This window comes from Athene cunicularia, assembly GCF_003259725.1.
Source record: "Athene cunicularia isolate RWA chromosome 6 unlocalized genomic scaffold, athCun1 chr6_part1, whole genome shotgun sequence".
Taxonomy (NCBI): domain Eukaryota; kingdom Metazoa; phylum Chordata; class Aves; order Strigiformes; family Strigidae; genus Athene; species Athene cunicularia.
The window spans coordinates 22,976,645-22,995,085 of NW_020799105.1; the positions used below are offsets into that span (position 1 = coordinate 22,976,645).

At 43.7% G+C, this 18,441-nt stretch overlaps 1 protein-coding gene across 3 annotated transcripts in view; it reads right to left on the bottom strand.

Moving 5' to 3' along the window:
• CTBP2 (C-terminal binding protein 2) overlaps positions 1 to 17,543 on the bottom strand; it is a 64,065-nt gene extending 46,522 nt beyond the window's left edge. Inside the window, exon 1 of one of the 3 annotated variants that reach the window (XM_026851048.1) lies at positions 17,385 to 17,543. In XM_026851048.1, the coding sequence (XP_026706849.1) occupies positions 17,385 to 17,442 (58 nt within the window). In that variant the 5' untranslated portion in view covers positions 17,443 to 17,543. Of the gene's footprint in view, positions 795 to 17,384 lie in introns of those variants that run through there. The other 2 variants (XM_026851050.1, XM_026851047.1) reach the window with 2 other exon arrangements.
• Between the last annotated feature and the right edge of the window lie 898 nt (positions 17,544 to 18,441).

Consider the following 18,441-nt stretch of genomic DNA (forward strand, 5'->3'; position numbering starts at 1 on the left):
GCCTGGTCCCAGGACAGCCGGCTGCCGGGCGCCCCGTAGCTCACCAGCGGCCTGCTCGCCACGTGGTCGCGGTAGCAACGGGGGTCCTTGGGCGACCTAGATGAGAGAGATGGGTCGCTGTAGTAATCCTGGGGTGGTAGGGAGCCCCGGCCTGCCATGGCCGCCTGCCGGTCGCAGTAGGCGAAGTCGGGCACAGAGCCCTTCCTGAGGGGCCCCGGGGCTAAGGCGGCATCCTGGTACGGGTACGCCTCTTGCTTCAGCTCCGCGCCGCCCTGCAAGTTGATATCATTACCTCGCGGCGGCTCATACCAGCCACCCTCGCCGCCGTAGGTCAGGGAGCTCCTGCGTCCTGGCAGCCTTTGGTACTCAAAGGTGTTCTCGTTCTCCCAGTTGCCCTCATACCAGCCGGCAGCGTCCCAGCTCTGTGAGCGGCCGATGTTGGGGTGCTTGCTGGGGATGGGCATCGCCACGAGGCCACTTGCTCCCGCCAAAACGGAGAAGAGGAGGCGCCTTCCCTCTCAGCGCTTCTCCGGCATGCATCAAAACCAGACTGTGCTCCGCCTGAGCCCTCCCGGGACTTCAGAAACCACCGACCAGTGGTTTTGCCTTTCAAAGCATTGCCTGAATTATTAATTCTTTGAAACCTTAGCAGGCAAAGCATGAAGCGGCCGCTCTTGCTCCAGGTTGGCAGAGGGACAGACCTTTCCCTGCAGTGAGCTGCAGAAGAGGCGGCCGCGCTCAGCCCAGATGCTTTATCCTCTGCTGCCGGGGCCGGCGCGCGCACATGGACAACTGGCCGAACAGTGTGTGGGGATTAGGAGCTAAATAAAACCGCTAAAGCCCTCGCTCCATGTGACATCATTTCAGCCCGATGAAATCTCCCGCGCGGGCCCAGCCAGCAACCTCAATGCAATTTCTCTCCAGGGAATGGTTTTTGTTTTTTTTTTTTTTTAAATGTTGTTTTCTTAACATGCGTTTTATCTGTTTCAGTTGCCTCCTTCCTCATTAGCTGAGGGCTCCTGTCCACACCAGCACCCACCAGAAATCGGCAACAAGATAACAAAACGTTCACGTATCTGCTCATCCCCACACATGCGCATGTAAAAATAAAAAAGAAAGCTTCAGTGTCAGCTCAATCTTAATCCACCCTGATGAAATGCTAATCCACTACACACAGCTAAGGACAAATTAAATGGAAGCAAGCGGGCAGGCCTAAAAAAAGGCCAATGCAAGATACTCAAGAATACAAGAGAGATTAGAAATTAGTTAGGTATCTCTTTAACACTTTATGAATATTGTAATTTGCTTTGGAAATTACATTTTTTGTTGAAGTTTCAAATTAGCCCTACTAACTAGGCTCCAAAAGGATTCTTTACATTATTATCATAATACATAAATCCTTTCATCATCCCAGGACAGAAAATTGTGGAGGTGTAATCTGAAATGTATAATTTTAAGACCGCAGCCGAGGTCATAGAAAAGGAGGGGAGGATCAAAAGATCTAAAGCCTGGTTTTACAAAGCAAAAAGGAAAAGCAGACTTTCGCCTATTATCTCCAGCTTCCCTCAGAAAAACTACATGTTTATGCGATGGGAAAACACTCAGAAACATCAGACAAAACTCCATTTGTATTTAGCAGTATTTCAATATTCATATGGATTAAGCTTTCTTTACACTTAGAGTAGGCAAAAGGATTTAGATGGAATCACACCATGCAAAATTGTTATTTGGGAATGCAATAAAAAAATTCTTTATATAGTCGTCATTTTCAGAGGAGAGATTAAAATGGCTCCCCAAAACATGCACCTACATTATCACAGGCCGCTCATGCTCAAATATTCCTTTCCAAAGAAGAATAGGTCAACCGTTACTTATCTTGCTAACCACTTCTAGTGAGGCAACACTTTCTTTTTTAATTAAAAAAAAATTCAGATGGAAATGATTTCACCTTTCTCTGCTGTGATCACAAATTTCTTCACCTCCAACACATCCTTCCAGGACAGACCCTTTTAAAAGGAGTAACAGTCACCTTTCCTGGTCTGTTTGCAAGACAGCTTGTGTGTTTTCCCCAGCTAATCCACAATAAATGTTTAGTGCACTCGCCATCACATGATAGACAATTGTGCTCTTATGATAGCTAAAATCACTAATACAGTCTAATGCTTATACTTGCCTATCATACTAATACCTCTGGGCTATATTTCTGACCCAAATACTGACAGGATCTTTGAGTAATCCTTAAATTTCTTTATTGCAGTAAATATTATAAATCCTCTTCAAACACTCTCTCCTCCAATTCCATCCCCAAGAACCACAATCTTTAAAATTATGTGGAGCATTACACAGACATTCAAAACACGTGCTCCAAAAGATTATTTATGCAATTCTCAGAGAATATCTGATTGGCATTATATTGAATTAGCTAACAAACTTAAGGCACATTGGAAAATTTCTTCTTTTGTGAGAGTCAAAATGGGAAGACACATTTGTGGCTTATAAATAAAGCAGAGAACATTTTAACAAACAAAAACATTTTATTACAACAACATTTTGCTAAAGAATAAAATGTATCCCAACTGGGTACAGCAAGATCTGTGCCATTTGTTTGTTCTGAAGCAGCAAAAGAAAGCTACCAAAAATGTATATGAAAATAATAAAATCCTGGTCTATAGATCAAGGGCATCTTCCACCACTGTCTTCAAAGAAATCACTAAAAAACACAAGCACCATGTTAAGCCCTAGTTGACAATGGAAAAAAACCACACCATTGAGAAATTAAATCTCAAAAATGCTGATCCTGAACAACTGCAAGCAAAGTCAGAAAGGGAGCTTTGAGCATTTACTACCTCTGAAAAACCCAAAAACTTTAATAAGCCCTTGGGTTGCATGAGGGACACAGAAAAGCAGCCTTGCCCAAACCAAGGGATCTGTGACTGGTGGCCATGCCCTGCCCAGCTCCAGCATGCGCACAGGTGACAGCAGGACCAGAAGAGCCACCTCCAACCTCCCCTCAGCCCAAGAGCAGGAGCAGCCCTACGCCTGGGCTCCAAAAACCACCCCCATGCCCCTGGCCCAGCCTGTTCTTCCACAGGCGCAACCTCGCAGCCCTCCAGCAGAAGGATGCGCTCTTCTCACACCTGCTTCGCAGGAGCCAGGAAACTTTAACTTCAGACCCGCCGCTGGGAACACATCAATATGGATGATTTATCCCATACGTGCTGACCTCAATGGAACAAATAAACTATTCTTGTGCTCCAAGCCCAGCAGAGGTAAATGGGAAGTGGGGCGGTAGGACTTGTACTTTTCCTTGCAGCTATAGGGCAGATGTCTTCTTTGGAGGGCTCTGCTGGCCCTTCTTGCTGACCAAGAGCTGTCACCAACCCCCACAGTCCAGGAGCCGTGGAGCTGGGCAGCCTCCCACACCACCATGGCAGCAAAGGAAACGTTATACCCCCAGTGAAGCAAGACATGAATAAGAAATGATTGGAATAAAATATTTATGGTTGGGCAGTAAGGGTCTTTTATTTTTCTTTTTTTGGCACTCTTAAAAGCAGCGCCTATGCAAATTCCCGTAAGTCTGTCGCTATTTCTGAATTCAGACCTTGGCAGCAATGGCCAAGAGAGGACATGAAGGCACCGGGGCACAACCCAAGATAACAAATCTCATATCTGGACTTCCTGGGAGTGGAGGTGGTTCCCAATGTGAGTGGGAGATGAAGGACTGCGGGACAGGCGGAAAATTTATCCTCCCTTTATCTTCTAATTCTAGAGGTATTTGGGGGGAAAAAAACCCACACATGAAAAAAAAAAAAAGAGCTGATTAAGAGATTAAATGCTCTGGTATTTCAGATCACATGAGCAATACAGAGTTTTGACTTAATACCCTGAGTTGCAGTTTAGTGTTGATTTAATATACGGTAAATTTTGCTGTGATAAAATGACTACAGGAGAATTCTGCTCTAAAAAAAAAAAGTAACGACAGAGTAGAAGAAAGGTGGGCCCATAGTATAAACACCACTTTCAAAAATGGATGGCATGAAATCTGGTTCTGGAAACAACTCACAATGGATATGAAACAAGCATCTTACACAGTGCTAGGAAGTGCTGTTTTCTTCCCATGAGGAGTCTGTTTTCCACATAAAACCCATGATATGAAATCAGGATGCTAAATCTGCAACACAAATGTGTAAACAACATTTCCTGGTGTCTGCTGCACTGACTCCGGAGAGGTTAGATGTGAAATTAAATTCACATTGATTAAAAACATTTCATTACAAATTCTGAAAGCAAGTTGCTGGAAAAATTACTCCGTGCAACAAAGTAGTGAAGACTGGTTTTGGTTTGGCTTTTTATTATTTTAAAATACTTTTCAATTAGAAGTTTAAGTCTTGTTGCTATTGGAAAAAATGACTTTTAATGTAGCAAAACGTTGATGTTTTCTCCCAAATTATCTCCTTCTGGGAGAGAGTACAAATGAAAATGTAATGAATATGCCAAACGTCACTTCTGGCAAAAACTGTAAGGTGCATCAGTATTGGAAAGGCTATTTCTCATTTAAAGGCAAAAGAATCCTACCCCCAGTAGTGAAAAATCCTCTAGAGAACAAACATATCTCATGTTAATGGAGAGAGCAGGTATCGGGACACCCAGCCTTTATACTTCGTTCCGCCACTGTCAGCAAGTAAATTGCTTAATTTCTTACTCGCAGATTCCCCTTCCATCAAAGAGGCATATAATAATATCCACCTATCACACTCAGATAGTGTTAAGATTAATCAGTGATTGTCATATGTTTTCAGGTGACAAGGTACAAAGCTACCGGGAGGATAAATGCTTCTGCTCTCACTGCCTGGGCTTTCAAGGACCACGTGTGACTGTGCCTAATGACCCCCAAAGCTCGGGAAACCTTTTCTGAACACTGACCTCCTACGTTCAGCTTGCAGGACGCCAGGGAAGCAGAAACGAGCTGGTGCTAAACTATCCTGTGGTATACCATGGATGCTATGGAGAGGAAAAGGAATAGCACGCACAGCAAATAATGCATGCAAGCACACGCGCACAAATTAAAAAAAATTGGGATAAGAAAAGCAGGAAGAAAATGTTCCAAATCCTTGGAAATTACTGCATTTGCTAAAATTTGGCTCTGCAAAAATCTCTCTCACAGTGGCAATAAGAACTCTGCCTAGATGGACTTTCTAACAGACTCCTGAAATTAGAGGAGTACAAAGAGAAAATTAGCAGGATTGTGCCGGAATCATTTTCAATAATCAAAGGAACAGAACAGCATCTGAAAGCACTCAGCGCTTGAAGCCATGCCACATGCTTTTACCAATTTCCAAACCAAAAGCATAGATGCTTTGTAACTTCAACAAAACACTCTCAAATACCAACTTGGTGCATTACAACAAAACACTCTTAAGATCAGCCGATTATTAAACAATCATTGCCTCATGTAACTCTGTATTTTGATGACTTTAAAGCAAAAAAGAAAAGCTTACATCCATTTGTAACTCAACCCCCCTGGCGCTGGGATAGAAATGTGCCGTAACCGTTGGCTCACAGGCATTACAAGCTCCAGGAATTCACTAGCACACGCCGCCTCTAAATGTTACGCACAAACTGGAATCTGTAACTGGGTTCAATCGCTGTTCCCACCAACTACACACAAACGGGCCCATGCATATGGAAAATAAAAGGTCAACATCATACCTAAATAAATGTGGAGGCACAGCAAAGGAGCCTATCTCCCTCCCATGCCAAATAAAGCAGACGTTTACTTTCAGAACTGATAACGCAGTATCGCGGTGCCGTTCCAAGTGATTTCCCAAGAATCCCCCCAAACCCCACGCGTCAACGTGATGAGAGAGGATGCAAAGCCTCTTCCGCTCACACCTGCTGGCGTCGTGCTGAGAAGGCACACAGAGACATTTCGCATAATGAAACTACAGTGACCTTTTACTTGATCACCACGGACCAGACCGCTTGCCTCTCTGGTGCTTTTCTGTGCTCAGAAGGAATTTGGTATAGGAGACAGGCCCCTTCCCACCCTCCCAGTCAGCCAGCCCCACATCTCAAATCACTGCCACATGCCAACAACTCTGTAGCTGGAGGCATTTCACCTGTCTTTTGTTGAAAGGCACCCAACCCCAAATTACCTTGTATTAATTGCAGAATAAGGTGGGTGCAGAAGCACCCTGGTGAGCACGCAGTAACTTGTCACCTCATGTTATCCTGCTCCCCTGGTAAAGCCCTAGTGATTCGCTGTCAGGATGAAAATCAAATTACAGGTAACAAATACAGGAAGTTAGCAATAACCTAAAATACACTCACAGTTGAAAACAAGAAGCCCAGCTGTAAAACACAATTTGAGCCATTGGAATGAGCCCTACAAGCTCTTGAAACTTCAATCAGAAACAATTTTGCCTTCAAGTAGAGGGAGACTCCAATAAAAGTTAGCAGAAACAGCACTGTCACATTCCTGCATCAACAAAGGGATAATAAAAATATCAGATGTATCCCTACACGCTTTCAAAGACTACCAAATAAAAATCAATCTGGATGCTGAACGTCAGTCTAAAAGCCAGTAGACAAGGTTCACTGGGCACATCCCTCAACTATTGGCAAAGATCTAATCTACGAATGCTCTTAAAAATAATCCTCTAGAAATCACATCAAGCACCTTGTCTCCAAAACTGGGTATTAGTCTTTGAGGTCAAATCTCATCATTTTTAATAAGAATTCAGGATCAAGATTTAAATAGCATATGTAATGAAAAGCATGGGAATTATATCTGTCCCAGAAAGCAGCAGAGAAATCCATTGTTAAATATATATTGTAATTCTGAACTCTGCCATGCATGTCTGGGCTTTGCACAAAAAATAATTAATTACTAGATTGTAACATGGTCCTGAGGAGATAAACAGGCTGGGGTTCAGGGTGTCTCTCCGCCTTACTTCCCCTGATGATGCCAAGAGCTTGAAATACTTACTTCCCTTGAAGACCCAAGGCAGATAAAATCCAAAACCAAAGCAAACCAGGAGAAAATATTACTTTAGCTAAAAAAATATTTATGCATTGCTTTTTAAAAAGATTGGTATTTTGTGTTATTGTATTGCAATAATCCAAGTATCAGATGTGGAAGGACCACATCTGCAGGTAGGCCTTACTGTGGCTCCTCAGCATCCATGGGGACAGTTATGGGGGACGGCTGCTCCCCGATGGGGATGATACCAAGGATGAAGCTCCCAGCCCTATATCCCTTGCTTAGGTTCATTTATTGATTCAAATACCCGTTATCAGCAGGAAGCGACGCTGTTCTCTCAAATGGATGTCAATCTATAACTATAGGCTATTCTGTGAACTGAAGCTGTTTATTAGTAAGTTTTGAGGTGCTAGACGGCAGCAGAGAGTGTTTTGTTTAAAAAAAATAAAAAGACAATCTAAAAAAAAAGACAAAACAAATAGTGTTAAACTAATGGGCTATATAAAAATGTCAGTAAGAAATGATCGATGTCATTTAATTTTAAAGCAACAAAAATGCACAGCCAACTCCAGAAAACTTGCTCTTTGAAGAAAGCCCTCAGATATAAAAGATGTAATGAAAACCTTCACTGTTTTGGCACTTCGATCTATTACATCTGTTTGTGGATACCAAGAAATATAAAAGAAGAGTTGTGTAATGTGTTCCTCTACAGCTTTATTTTAGTATAGCCAGATGTCCTACTCCCGTCAAAATATTTTCTAGTAAATATTCAGTAGAATCAGAATCAAACCTAAAAGCCTGGTCCAGATCCAGACATCATCAGTCCTTGAAAAATTCTAATTTAGCAGTTAGATACGAGTTTCTTCTGCTATTTTGAGGGCAAATCCATCCTGTTCTCATCTGTCTCAGAGGACTGATCATTTCCCATCACGTGTTTGGAAGAGGTAAAGCAGCCAACTTCCACGCTCTGGATGCTGGAGGCGGCTTCTGCAGCGTTCCCAAACTCCAGAGCTTGGGAACAGGCGACAGGGCTGCTCCGAGGCCACCGCTCCAACAACACGGCTTCTGAGTGCTTATTCTGGGGATATTATAATTTTTTGGAGTAATCTTGAAATGGGGGGGGGGATTTAGAGAAACAAGAAAAAACCCAGATACGATGACAACATGTTAATCCCTAAACCAGTTAATTTAAATGGGAAGTGTGGTAAGGATGAAAATTAAGTTGATGGTATTGAAGTCATCAGCTGTAATTGTTTCTTAATTAATGACATGAAGTTATAAAGCATGTTACATGGAACCTTGTCTTAAGGCTAGGGAAAATGGAAAAACACAAGGCAGAATTAAGAATCAGATACATATTAAGTTACCATAAATATGGGCTTAAACACGAGGAGAACACAACAGAAGTATTTTTTCCTATTCCCGTGCATACAGCACTCAAGTCTCAGGGAAAGGGGAGCTCTCTCTCTGTCTTGCAGTAGCTTGGGTCACATATCTATTACCAAAAAGTTGCATACCAAATTAATGAAATTTTTGTCTGTAACCTTATCTAAATGTCTTTACCGGATGCCTGGGGGATTTTGTCAGTATGGTTTCATATCTGGCTCAAGTCCTAAATCTTGTCATGCGTATCCCTCCATGGCACGTCACAGGAGACTGACTGCATGTAAGTGAATGTATAGGAAAATAATCTACACAGAACTGCCAGACTATTTGAGCAGCCTACGCCTCCATGCTCTAAGGACAACAGCATTCCTGCAGATAGGAGTTAGCCGGTACCTCTGTCACAAAGCACAAATACAGAGAGATCTTGATTCAAGTAAAAGGGTTGAAAAATCATGGAGTAAAGTCCACAACCTTGAATAATGCCTGCGAACCCACCGAGGTTGCTTGAACTTTCTTCATCCATAGGATTCTGTCCTATTTTTTTGAAAATCTTAAAATTTTAAGAAAACCTATTAATGGTGAGTAATTCCTAAACCTGCTATGCCTCTATCAGCGAATGGGTAATTAAAAGCACTGCTGGATGGCATACTTTTTATTGCTCACATTGGTAAAATGAGGCGTAATCCTGCTTTCGTATGAATTTGAAGTAATGTTTTGAAGCCTCCATAAAGGCCAAAGAATTTCCTATGGACTCTCACAAGAACAAAACATCAGGAGCAGCCAGACAGATCTTCAGTTAGCATACATCAGCACAGGGTACAACGGCAGAGGATCTGACAAGCTAACTCTGCCTTTTCTCTAGGCAAAATGTGGTAAGCAATCCTTCCTTAAAAGCCTGATAGTTTATGTGCTTTGAGGTGGAAACTCAAAAAAAAAAGTATAGAAAGCTTTATTGTTGGGGGGAAATCCTTGTACTGTGTTTTATATTCATGGAACAAAGAAACTCAAATCCACTCGAAAAAAAAAGCGGCCTATATTTATTCTAAATAAGTCCCTTTTACTCAGGACAAGCAGTTTCTTCCACATTTGATATCATCTTTAACTCATTGTTTCTCATCAAATGACTAGTGGTGATAAGAATTTCCTGAGATAATAAGATTCCATTTCTAAGTAAAAATAAGTATTATCAGATGCTACTTGGCATTCAAATTTGCAAGAATGGAAGAAAATTCCCCCACCCAAATATCAAAGGTACTCATGTTGGCCACTGTTTATAAATAGGAGCAAGAATTGGAGGCAGCCCTTTTCCAGAGTTGTCCAGTCACTGCTGAGACCCTCAAGACACGCAATGGTCTGGGAGAGAAGTGCTGAGCATTGAGACAACTCGTTTTTTGACATTATATCTACCACAGTGTCTTATATCTGATTATTCCTACACAATGCCGTGTTAACAAAACACTAAGGCCTGGAAAACAAGAGGACGCCAGAATTCAGGTTGCTTGTACAACTTTCATTTTGACTGCTCTGTAGTTTTTAAGCACATTTTCCCATCTGCTTCCACGAGCAAGTTCCTCTGTTTTTTAGCACAAATAGACTGTAGTTGTTGAATGAGAACCTATTCCGTATTCTGCTGTTATTGGTGTGTGAGCCCAGACCTCAAGGACACACTGTTCAAATACTGCTGAAAAGCCAGAATCATTACAATTCTTCAGGGGCATTTCTAAAGAGGGTTGGCAGGGTTTTTTGGTGGTGTTTGGTTGTTTTGTTTGTTTGTTTTTGTTTTTTAACAGTAAGAAAGTACACCACCAGCAAGAACTGATGGTGCAAATATTAAGTCCACTTTTATGGATGAGAAACTGAAATAAACAGCAGATAATAAGCACCCCTGCCACAGATTCAGGTTTGTATTTACCAGTGTAACTAGTATTACATAGTATATTTATTCAAACATCACTGGATATGGTTTGCATCGATTTCCATCACAGGTGGAAATCTCTGTCCACTCTTGAAATGACTTAACCAACCTTATGCAGCCATGGCTGAGAACTTTGTTTATGATGAAGCCATCCTCTCTTTGCCCAAACTCCCTCCTCTGTTCCATAAACCCCTTCCCACCTTTGCAAAAAAAAAAAAAAAAAGCGCTTTCCCCTTCAACCTTCAGCAAGAAAACCAGACCACTAACCCAGCAGAAAATTCTCCAGATTTTTGGTTGTTGGGTTATTTATGGCTGGTTCAGCAACTGCAACTGGGAAGTTCCCCAACTCAGGAATTCAGAGCAATGACCAGGCACATACACGGATCAGCAGCACTAGGGCCACGTTGTCTCCTGACTGCTGCAGGACACGTGGATTTTGCTCCAAGTAGCAGACGCTGACTCAGCTCCTTTTCAGATCATATGTGCTTTGTTGTAACCATCAGGTACTCTAAGCTGTGAACTCTTCAGAGTGGACAACCTCCTTAAGGAGGGCTTGGTCAAACTCCAGCAAACAGCCACCACCACAAACAAACAAATAACAAGCAATCAACCGAACTGCCTGCTGCAGGAACAATGGCGCTTCCTAGTTCATCTTGAGTTTCCTGCTCCAGCCTGAAAATGCACGTATATCACCGAAGTGCTCCTGTTTCTTTTCCTTTGAAGTGCCACAAAAATCAAAGGGGAAAACATGAGAACGGAGAGGAAACTGCCATCCCAACTGGCCAGCGTATCACGGGAAGGTGCTTATTCAAGGTTTTCAAGCCAAACTATTATATCAAACAACTCAGACCTATCCAAGGGGCATCAGTATCGATGGTGGTGTCCCACTCCCACTGATAGACAAGGGTATGTGGAGGGTTAAGGCCACACACAGATACTATAGTGACTGCAATGTAAATGCTTGAAGAATTCCTCCAAGAAATAGGAAGTGTGGGTAGCACTCAGGAAGCCTCATCCAAAGAGGACACTAGGGTGCCACTCAGAATATAAGTAAGTCAAAAAGCCAAGAGAGTCATGCATTAAGCACTGAAAGTATTATGTGCCTGTGCTGGGATTTATTTGCCATTAGACATATCAAAGGACCTGAAAGAAAACAAAGAACATGAACGGCTTGTTTGGCACTGCAAACTTTGCTAGTTTGCAGAGAGTTTTGGTGGCACAAACTGAGGCGTAAGGACGTGATTTCCCACTGGATAATGAGAAACTCTGAAGCAAAAAAACTCGATCAGAGAAATGTATGGGCTCACTTGGCCTCACAATTATTTTTTTCTCTTTGCGCTGCTTTCATCTCAAGGCTGCCACTTTTTGGGGCTTGTGCTGAAAGCTCAACTGACTCATAAATTATGTCAGTGCAAACTTTAACCTATAAAGCCAGGCATTAAAATTTCATGGCAGTGGTGTTGAAGACGGCAGGCTAGCGCCGTTGCAAGGGTATGGAGCAGAAGCAGCACTTGCGATCATCAGAGAGGAATTCTGTTGTTGGGAAACCCGTGTTTTACACACAGACAAGGCACTGCCATGCTGTATCCTGGATGTGCTACCATTACTGCCTCATACCCATTAAGTTTTGGCATTTCATGAGGAAATAACAACACAACCTTGCACACTGCCACAGCACCTTCTCCTCTGGTTTTCCACTCAGACTGTTCCCAAATACACTGCCAACAACTGCAAAGGGCTGCTCCTCACTCCCTGGCTAGCTCCTGGTAGTACTTTTAAACCATATTCACCAAAGCACAGAATAAAGAACAGCTGAGCAAGCAGGAGGCTGGGCAGCAGAAATGATGCTTCAAGCTATTTCCTTGCCCAGGAATGCCTTGTGTGAGCACCAGAGCCCCAAAGGGAGTGATGGGCACCATGTGCCAAGAGTGCCCCTTCTGAGCTTGGGGTTTCTTGGAGGCATTGCTGTACACCTTGTTCTGCCACAGGTGGCACAGAAAATAAGTTACACCTCCATCTCTTTCTGTTGTTGTTTCCTAAACGAATGGCAGGTGAGATTCTGCCCTGAGGGTTTGAAATCACTGCTGGGAGAGGGGCACACTGCAACAAGCCACCCTGACCAGGGTGTTGCCCAGCCAGAGGCACAACCATCTGTGGCCAGACTCTGCAGCTGAACCTTCCCTTCAGCAAAACAGCAAGGAAAACAGCCTAACAGCAATATTGCACATCTTGCCTGCGTTCTGTCAGCTTAGCAGAGCCTGACATGGTTCCTCCTCAACCTGGAGCCTCACTCACTTTCTGCTGCCCAGAGGGAGGCAGAGGAGTTTAGGAGCACCGAGGAAGAGCAGGAAGAAACTGCCAGGCAAGACATGGAGAAATAACACACATACCTGCAGGATCACGCAGTTGGAGACCGTCATGACAAATTAGTATCAGTGTGGTCATGAAAGATAAAATCATTGAATCACAGCCTCGTTTAGGTTGGAAGGGACCTTAAAGCCCATCTAGTCCCACCTCCCTGCCACAGGCAGGGCCACCTTCCACCAGCCCAGGTTGCCCAAAGCCCCGTCCAACCTGGCCTTGAACCCTGCCAGGGAGGGGGCAGCCACAGCTGCTCTGGGCAACCTGTGCCAGGGCCTCACCCCTTCACAGGGAACAATTTCTGCCTTAGATCTCATCTAAATCTCCCCTCTTTCAGTTTAAACCCGTGACCCCTTGTCCTATCCCCACACCCCTGATCCAGAGTCCCTCCCCCCTTTCCCGCAGCCCCTTTCAGCCCTGGGAGGCCGCTCTAAGGTCTCCCCGCAGCCTTCTCTTCTCCAGCTGAACCCCCAACTCTCTCAGCCTGTCCTCACAGGGGTGCTCCAGCCCCCCCGAGCATCTCCGTGGCCTCCTCTGGCCCCGCTCGAGCAGGTCCGTGTCCTTCTGCTGTTGGTGCCCCAGAGCTGGACCCAGCCCTGCAGGGGGGTCTCACAGAGCGGAGCAGAGGGGGAGAATCCCCCCCTCGCCCTGCTGCCCACCCTGCTCTGGGTGCAGCCCAGCACACGGGGGCCTTTCTGGGCTGCCAGCGCATGTTGCTGGCTCACAGTCAGTTTTCCATCCACTGATACCCCCAAGTCCTTCTCCTTGGGGCTGCTCTCCAGCCACTCCTCGCCCAGCCTGGATTTGTGCTGGGGATTGTCCCGACCCATGGGCAGGACCTTGCCCTTGGCCTTGCTGAACTCCATGGGGTTTGCATGTCCCACCTCTCCAGCCTGTCCAGGTCCCTCTGGATGACATCCCAGCCCTCCAGCAAGGGGAACCTTATTTCTCACAGCACCTAAGTTTGAGGGCAAGTTGTCTGAGCTCCTGCTCTCACTCTCCTTGTACAGGCTTTGTCCTTGCTCTGACTCACTCTGTGCTCACCTTCCCCTAACCCACTGCTCCCCCTCTGCAGGCCTGTACTGGGCAGAGGTCCCCACCTCACCCCCCACCCCCCTCTGCCCAGAGGAGCCTTACAGAGCACACAAAACAACCCTCAGCTGTGTTAGCTGCACTCACTTCATTTCTTTCAAAGGCTGAGAAATTGTCCCAAATTTGGGAACAACAACAGGCACACTCCTGACACCACAGCAACTCTGCTGCAAAATTCAGACCCTTTTTATCTGAAACAGAGCAGGCGGGTACCGTGGTTTCCACACTGTGTGGTTGCAGGATTGCAGCTCTGCTTTGTTTCAAACACAGCAAAAATAACATCCCTCTCCATCTCCCGCTCAGACACGGCTCCACAATTTTTGCTGGAATTTTTCTTTTTTTAAATTCACCCTGAGGTAAAAGCTCACCATGGAATGGAAAATTTCAGCTCAAACAGATTTAAAATGTGGCAAAATTACAAGCTAATGGGAACAGGATCTGAAGTAAGGGGTGCTGGACAAGTCTAACTAAACACAGCACCAGCAGCTCCACCTCTAAAGCATATTTTGATCCACTATGTAATTGGACACAATTCCACAAACAGGAATTATGTAAACCACCCTGCATATATTATTTTCAAAAGCTCCAGCCATTCACTGGGTACATCTTTCTACCCACATGGATCCAATTACAGAATAGCACCCAAACTCTCTGGGACAACCAGTAAAGAAAGAAATGGGTAAGTCAAGATCACTCTGACTTTACTTCATTCAGACGGACATCACAAACCCGTTTAATTCTTAAAAGACCACTCTAAATGTGTTTACTCCAGGCTGTTGCCCTAAGATTCCTTTATCCCCTCAAATCCACACCTTCATTTCACCCGTATTCTTCTATGGAGCGAAATCTGTTACCTGGTGCATAAAGCTCACCTCTTCAAAACAGCCTGCTTAGAGCAAAAAGTAATGCCATCACAAAAAGATGTCATAACTATGTATTAAAAAAAACCAAACAACAACCAGAGGAACTGGTCAAGCCGGGCAATGCAATGAGGCTGAACTGCTTCTCTTCCTGGAAGACTCATAAATCTGCCTATAAAGGCTATGAACTAGTGTTTTCAAAGATACCACCCTTCTTGTATGGCTTGGATTATTTTTCCATGCCAGATGCACATTTAACTGAGTAATACAAACACTGCAGCTTCTTAATATACTCTTTTAATACCGTGACAGTTTGTAAACTATTTCCCTCAATCTGTGAGTAGTTATGTTTTTAGTAAGCCTGTATGAAGAAGAATCTGGCTGGCAGTAGGGACGGTGATTACAGTGTGCAGCCCGAGGCTACTTCACCTCCAGACCTGCCACCATCCTACTGCATGGAATAAAGCCCCTTCCTAGCAAACTCTCCAGGGTGTTTGTGTTGTGAATTGTAAAAGCAATGGTACAGTATATGCAGCTTCATAAACCCCAAAGAATTCCACCTGTGTACTGCAAAACATGTAGCTTGTCATCAGGTAAAGACAGCTCTGTACCCAATCACTTTTTAAAAGAGAAAAGCTGCACAAGTGCTTCCACAGAATGGGAACTCCTGAAAACCAACTTCTTTGGACCATGCTGCACTTGGCTTGATGGAACACTAGTGATTCTTTCCACTGAACACCATTCTGCTAGCAAAGACTCCTCTCCTCAGTCTGCTGAAGTAGTTCCCTCATTTCTTATCATCTTTCACTGATTGCTCCATAAACCTTTCAAGACAAAACCAAGAGAAATGCTCTTTTTTTTTTTTTCCCAGTGTGTGTTTTCACAGCAGCTGGCACGACCCCTTTTCAGTGCTTTACTATGATACAATCCAAGATTAAGAGCCTATAATAAAAAATAGCCATCAGAGATGTCACTATGGTATACTGCTGTCCTACAAGCCCAGCATTTTGGCAGACACTAAGCTTTCTGCAAGGTAATTTATACAGTGTTGCTTACACTCAGTCCTAATCCTGTTGCTTATAAATACAACACAACAGTGTCTTACTACAGCGAATCCCACAAAACAAGTGGCAAACGACAAAATATACTTTAAAAAGTTGTCTTTTGCACATTTACAGATTAGAAAGGAATATCTTTTGACCAAGAAAGAAGAAAAAAGCTCATATATCAGAGGAAAATAATCTAAACTTCAATCACATCTAAAGCTCCGTTAGCAGGTTCGTTGTACGATCCTTTTGAATTTCTTGTACACTCAGCAACTAGATCTGATAGTAAACATCAAACCAGGAAGGCAGCTTTTGAAAATCCAGGCTCAGCTGATACAACTCTTTTAAGTCAAGTTCAAAGTAAATTTTGAAGATGAGATAGCGTACCACACCTGAGTGTTTATGACATTCAATAGAAGAAATAGGCAGCTCCACACTGCAGTGTACCCTGCACACTCTTCCTAACTCTCATCTTCTCTGCCTGCCCCCTCCAAAATTAACAGAGCAAAATTAATAGAGCTAAGTAACTCATGACAAGTTTAAAGCAACAGCAGAGGAGTATTACTTTGGCATGCAAGAGTAAGCAATATTTAACACACAAAAATCAAGGCAAAAGTCACCCCGTCTTGCTGATCAGCATTTTACACTCACTGGAAACTCCACAAAGCCCCACACATTTTGCTTGAATGGATGCAGCACAATTCCCCCATGAGCTCTATGCTTTCATCCACGAGCAAAACCTATTTCACCCCATTTGCATTCATGTAATACTGCAGATTGTTACCCTGCAGGCCACTATCCATCTCCTGAAGAGCAGAACACTGGAACTCTTTAAGAGACATAAATTAAGATATTCTTCCTAAAATAACACTGTTCTGCTTTTGCTGCTAGTAAAACTTGCAGAAGTGTTGGTCTGCATAGGAGAATTATTGGAGTGTTACACCAAAAAGTCAGAGCTTGTTTACCATCACTCAATTTCTATCTTAAGTAACTTACACTACGTGAGCTGCAACAGAAAACATTATCTAAAACCACTTTCTGCTGGAAAACTAGAACAGAAGGTAAAAGTCACCTGTGCTCTGATACTGTAACATACTGCTACTAAAGAATGATTTACAGCAAATCTGCCTTATCACCACACACCAGCAAAAGAAAAGCTGTTCCAACAATACACCCAAACTTAAGAAATACTCCAACAACAACTTTTAAATTTGCCACCTATTTCTTATAGGATGATAGTCAATATTACAGGAGATTGTCTACTTTCACACCCCCGAGTGACACGTTGTCTTGGACACTGCAACTGGCACCACATGGAGCGGGAAGGGACGGTAGAGTTGTGGCACCAGCCTGTGTGTCTCAGCTCTTTCTCTAGTCAGAGGAGACCTCCAGAAAGCAACACATTTAACAGAGCATAACCCTTTTCTAAAAATAGCATAAACTTAAGCTCTGTTTCAAATGGGGACTGACAAGATCAGTTCAGTAGAATTTAGGATAAAAGGAGAAGACCTGGTAATTAAACAAAAATCCTCTTCACAGGACTGCAGATGACTTTGAAATGAGTAAGCAGTGTGTCCTTTCCCAGTGCTATATGACTGTATTTTGAGTCAGCAGAAAGGGCAGGGGATCTAGAACTAGATCTGGTCTCTTCATGACTAAGTGCAGTAAGAAAGAAGGAAAAATTAGATATTCCACCTGAGCCATCCATCAGCTCCCACAGAAAAGCTGGAGCACACTCTTACCTTCACAAATTCTGTCCAGTCGCTGCCGCTTGACTTTGTGTTTATCCACAAGTGCCATTCTTGACGAATTTTGTAACTTTCTGATTCAAAAAGCAAAGTAGTCCCCCAGGAACTCAGGAAAACTCACAGGAGTCGGCGTGCATACCGCCACTGTCGATCCTGCAGAGGAACGAAAGGATTCATTAGGATTTCCAGCACACTAGGTGAGATCTACCCGTCCCCAAGAGCAGAGCAGGTTTGTGAAAGGCCAGTAGCGAGTTTAGTGCTTCCAACCCCAGCGTCCCGGCGGTCACACATCTTATACTGAAAATCAAGCTTACAGCCCCTTTATCTTCCCTGCGATCAGAAAAAACAGCACTGTACACGAGAACTGCCGAAACGCTGGATGGCCTTCCCAGTTTTATTTCCGTCTTAAAAAAAAAATAAATCTATTCCTAGCAGATAAAATCCATTAAGCTATTTTGTAGGCTCACAGACACTGAAAGATTATTAGAGAGTATATAAAAGGAAAAAAGGAAAAGGAGCTTTTGCTCTTCCAGTACTTTCACTCACATACAAACCACTTTCATGTCTTATTTAAGCCTTGCCTTGTAAAAGTCATCAATGGACCTTGAATTTGTAACTAGACCTTGGTACATATTCCAGCTGTCACCACAGCCTGTCCTTACCTTCATGCTCGAAGGGCTAACATTAAACTTTGGGTGACAGCCACCATTTCTAGCGTACACACTTTTAAACGCCGATGAAATAAAGCAGTCCATAAAGTGCTACGTGTGGCTGTTTCATAAGAAATGCTCTACAAAGGGACAACAGCTGCAGGCTTTGCTGCATTTTGGTGACACAGAGAAAGACCCTAAACGGATCCACTCAGGTCTGATGCTTTTGTTCCCACAGAGAGGCAAAGGTTCGTTTAATCCCCGAACGCTCCGACCTGCGCTCAGGCTGCAGACCCTGAACGTGCCACTGTGGCACTTTGTACCCAGCAGCTTTGTTGTAAAATCCAGGTACAAGTTTTTCAAAGCAAGTTCCACACAGTATTCATGAATCAAGACGTACA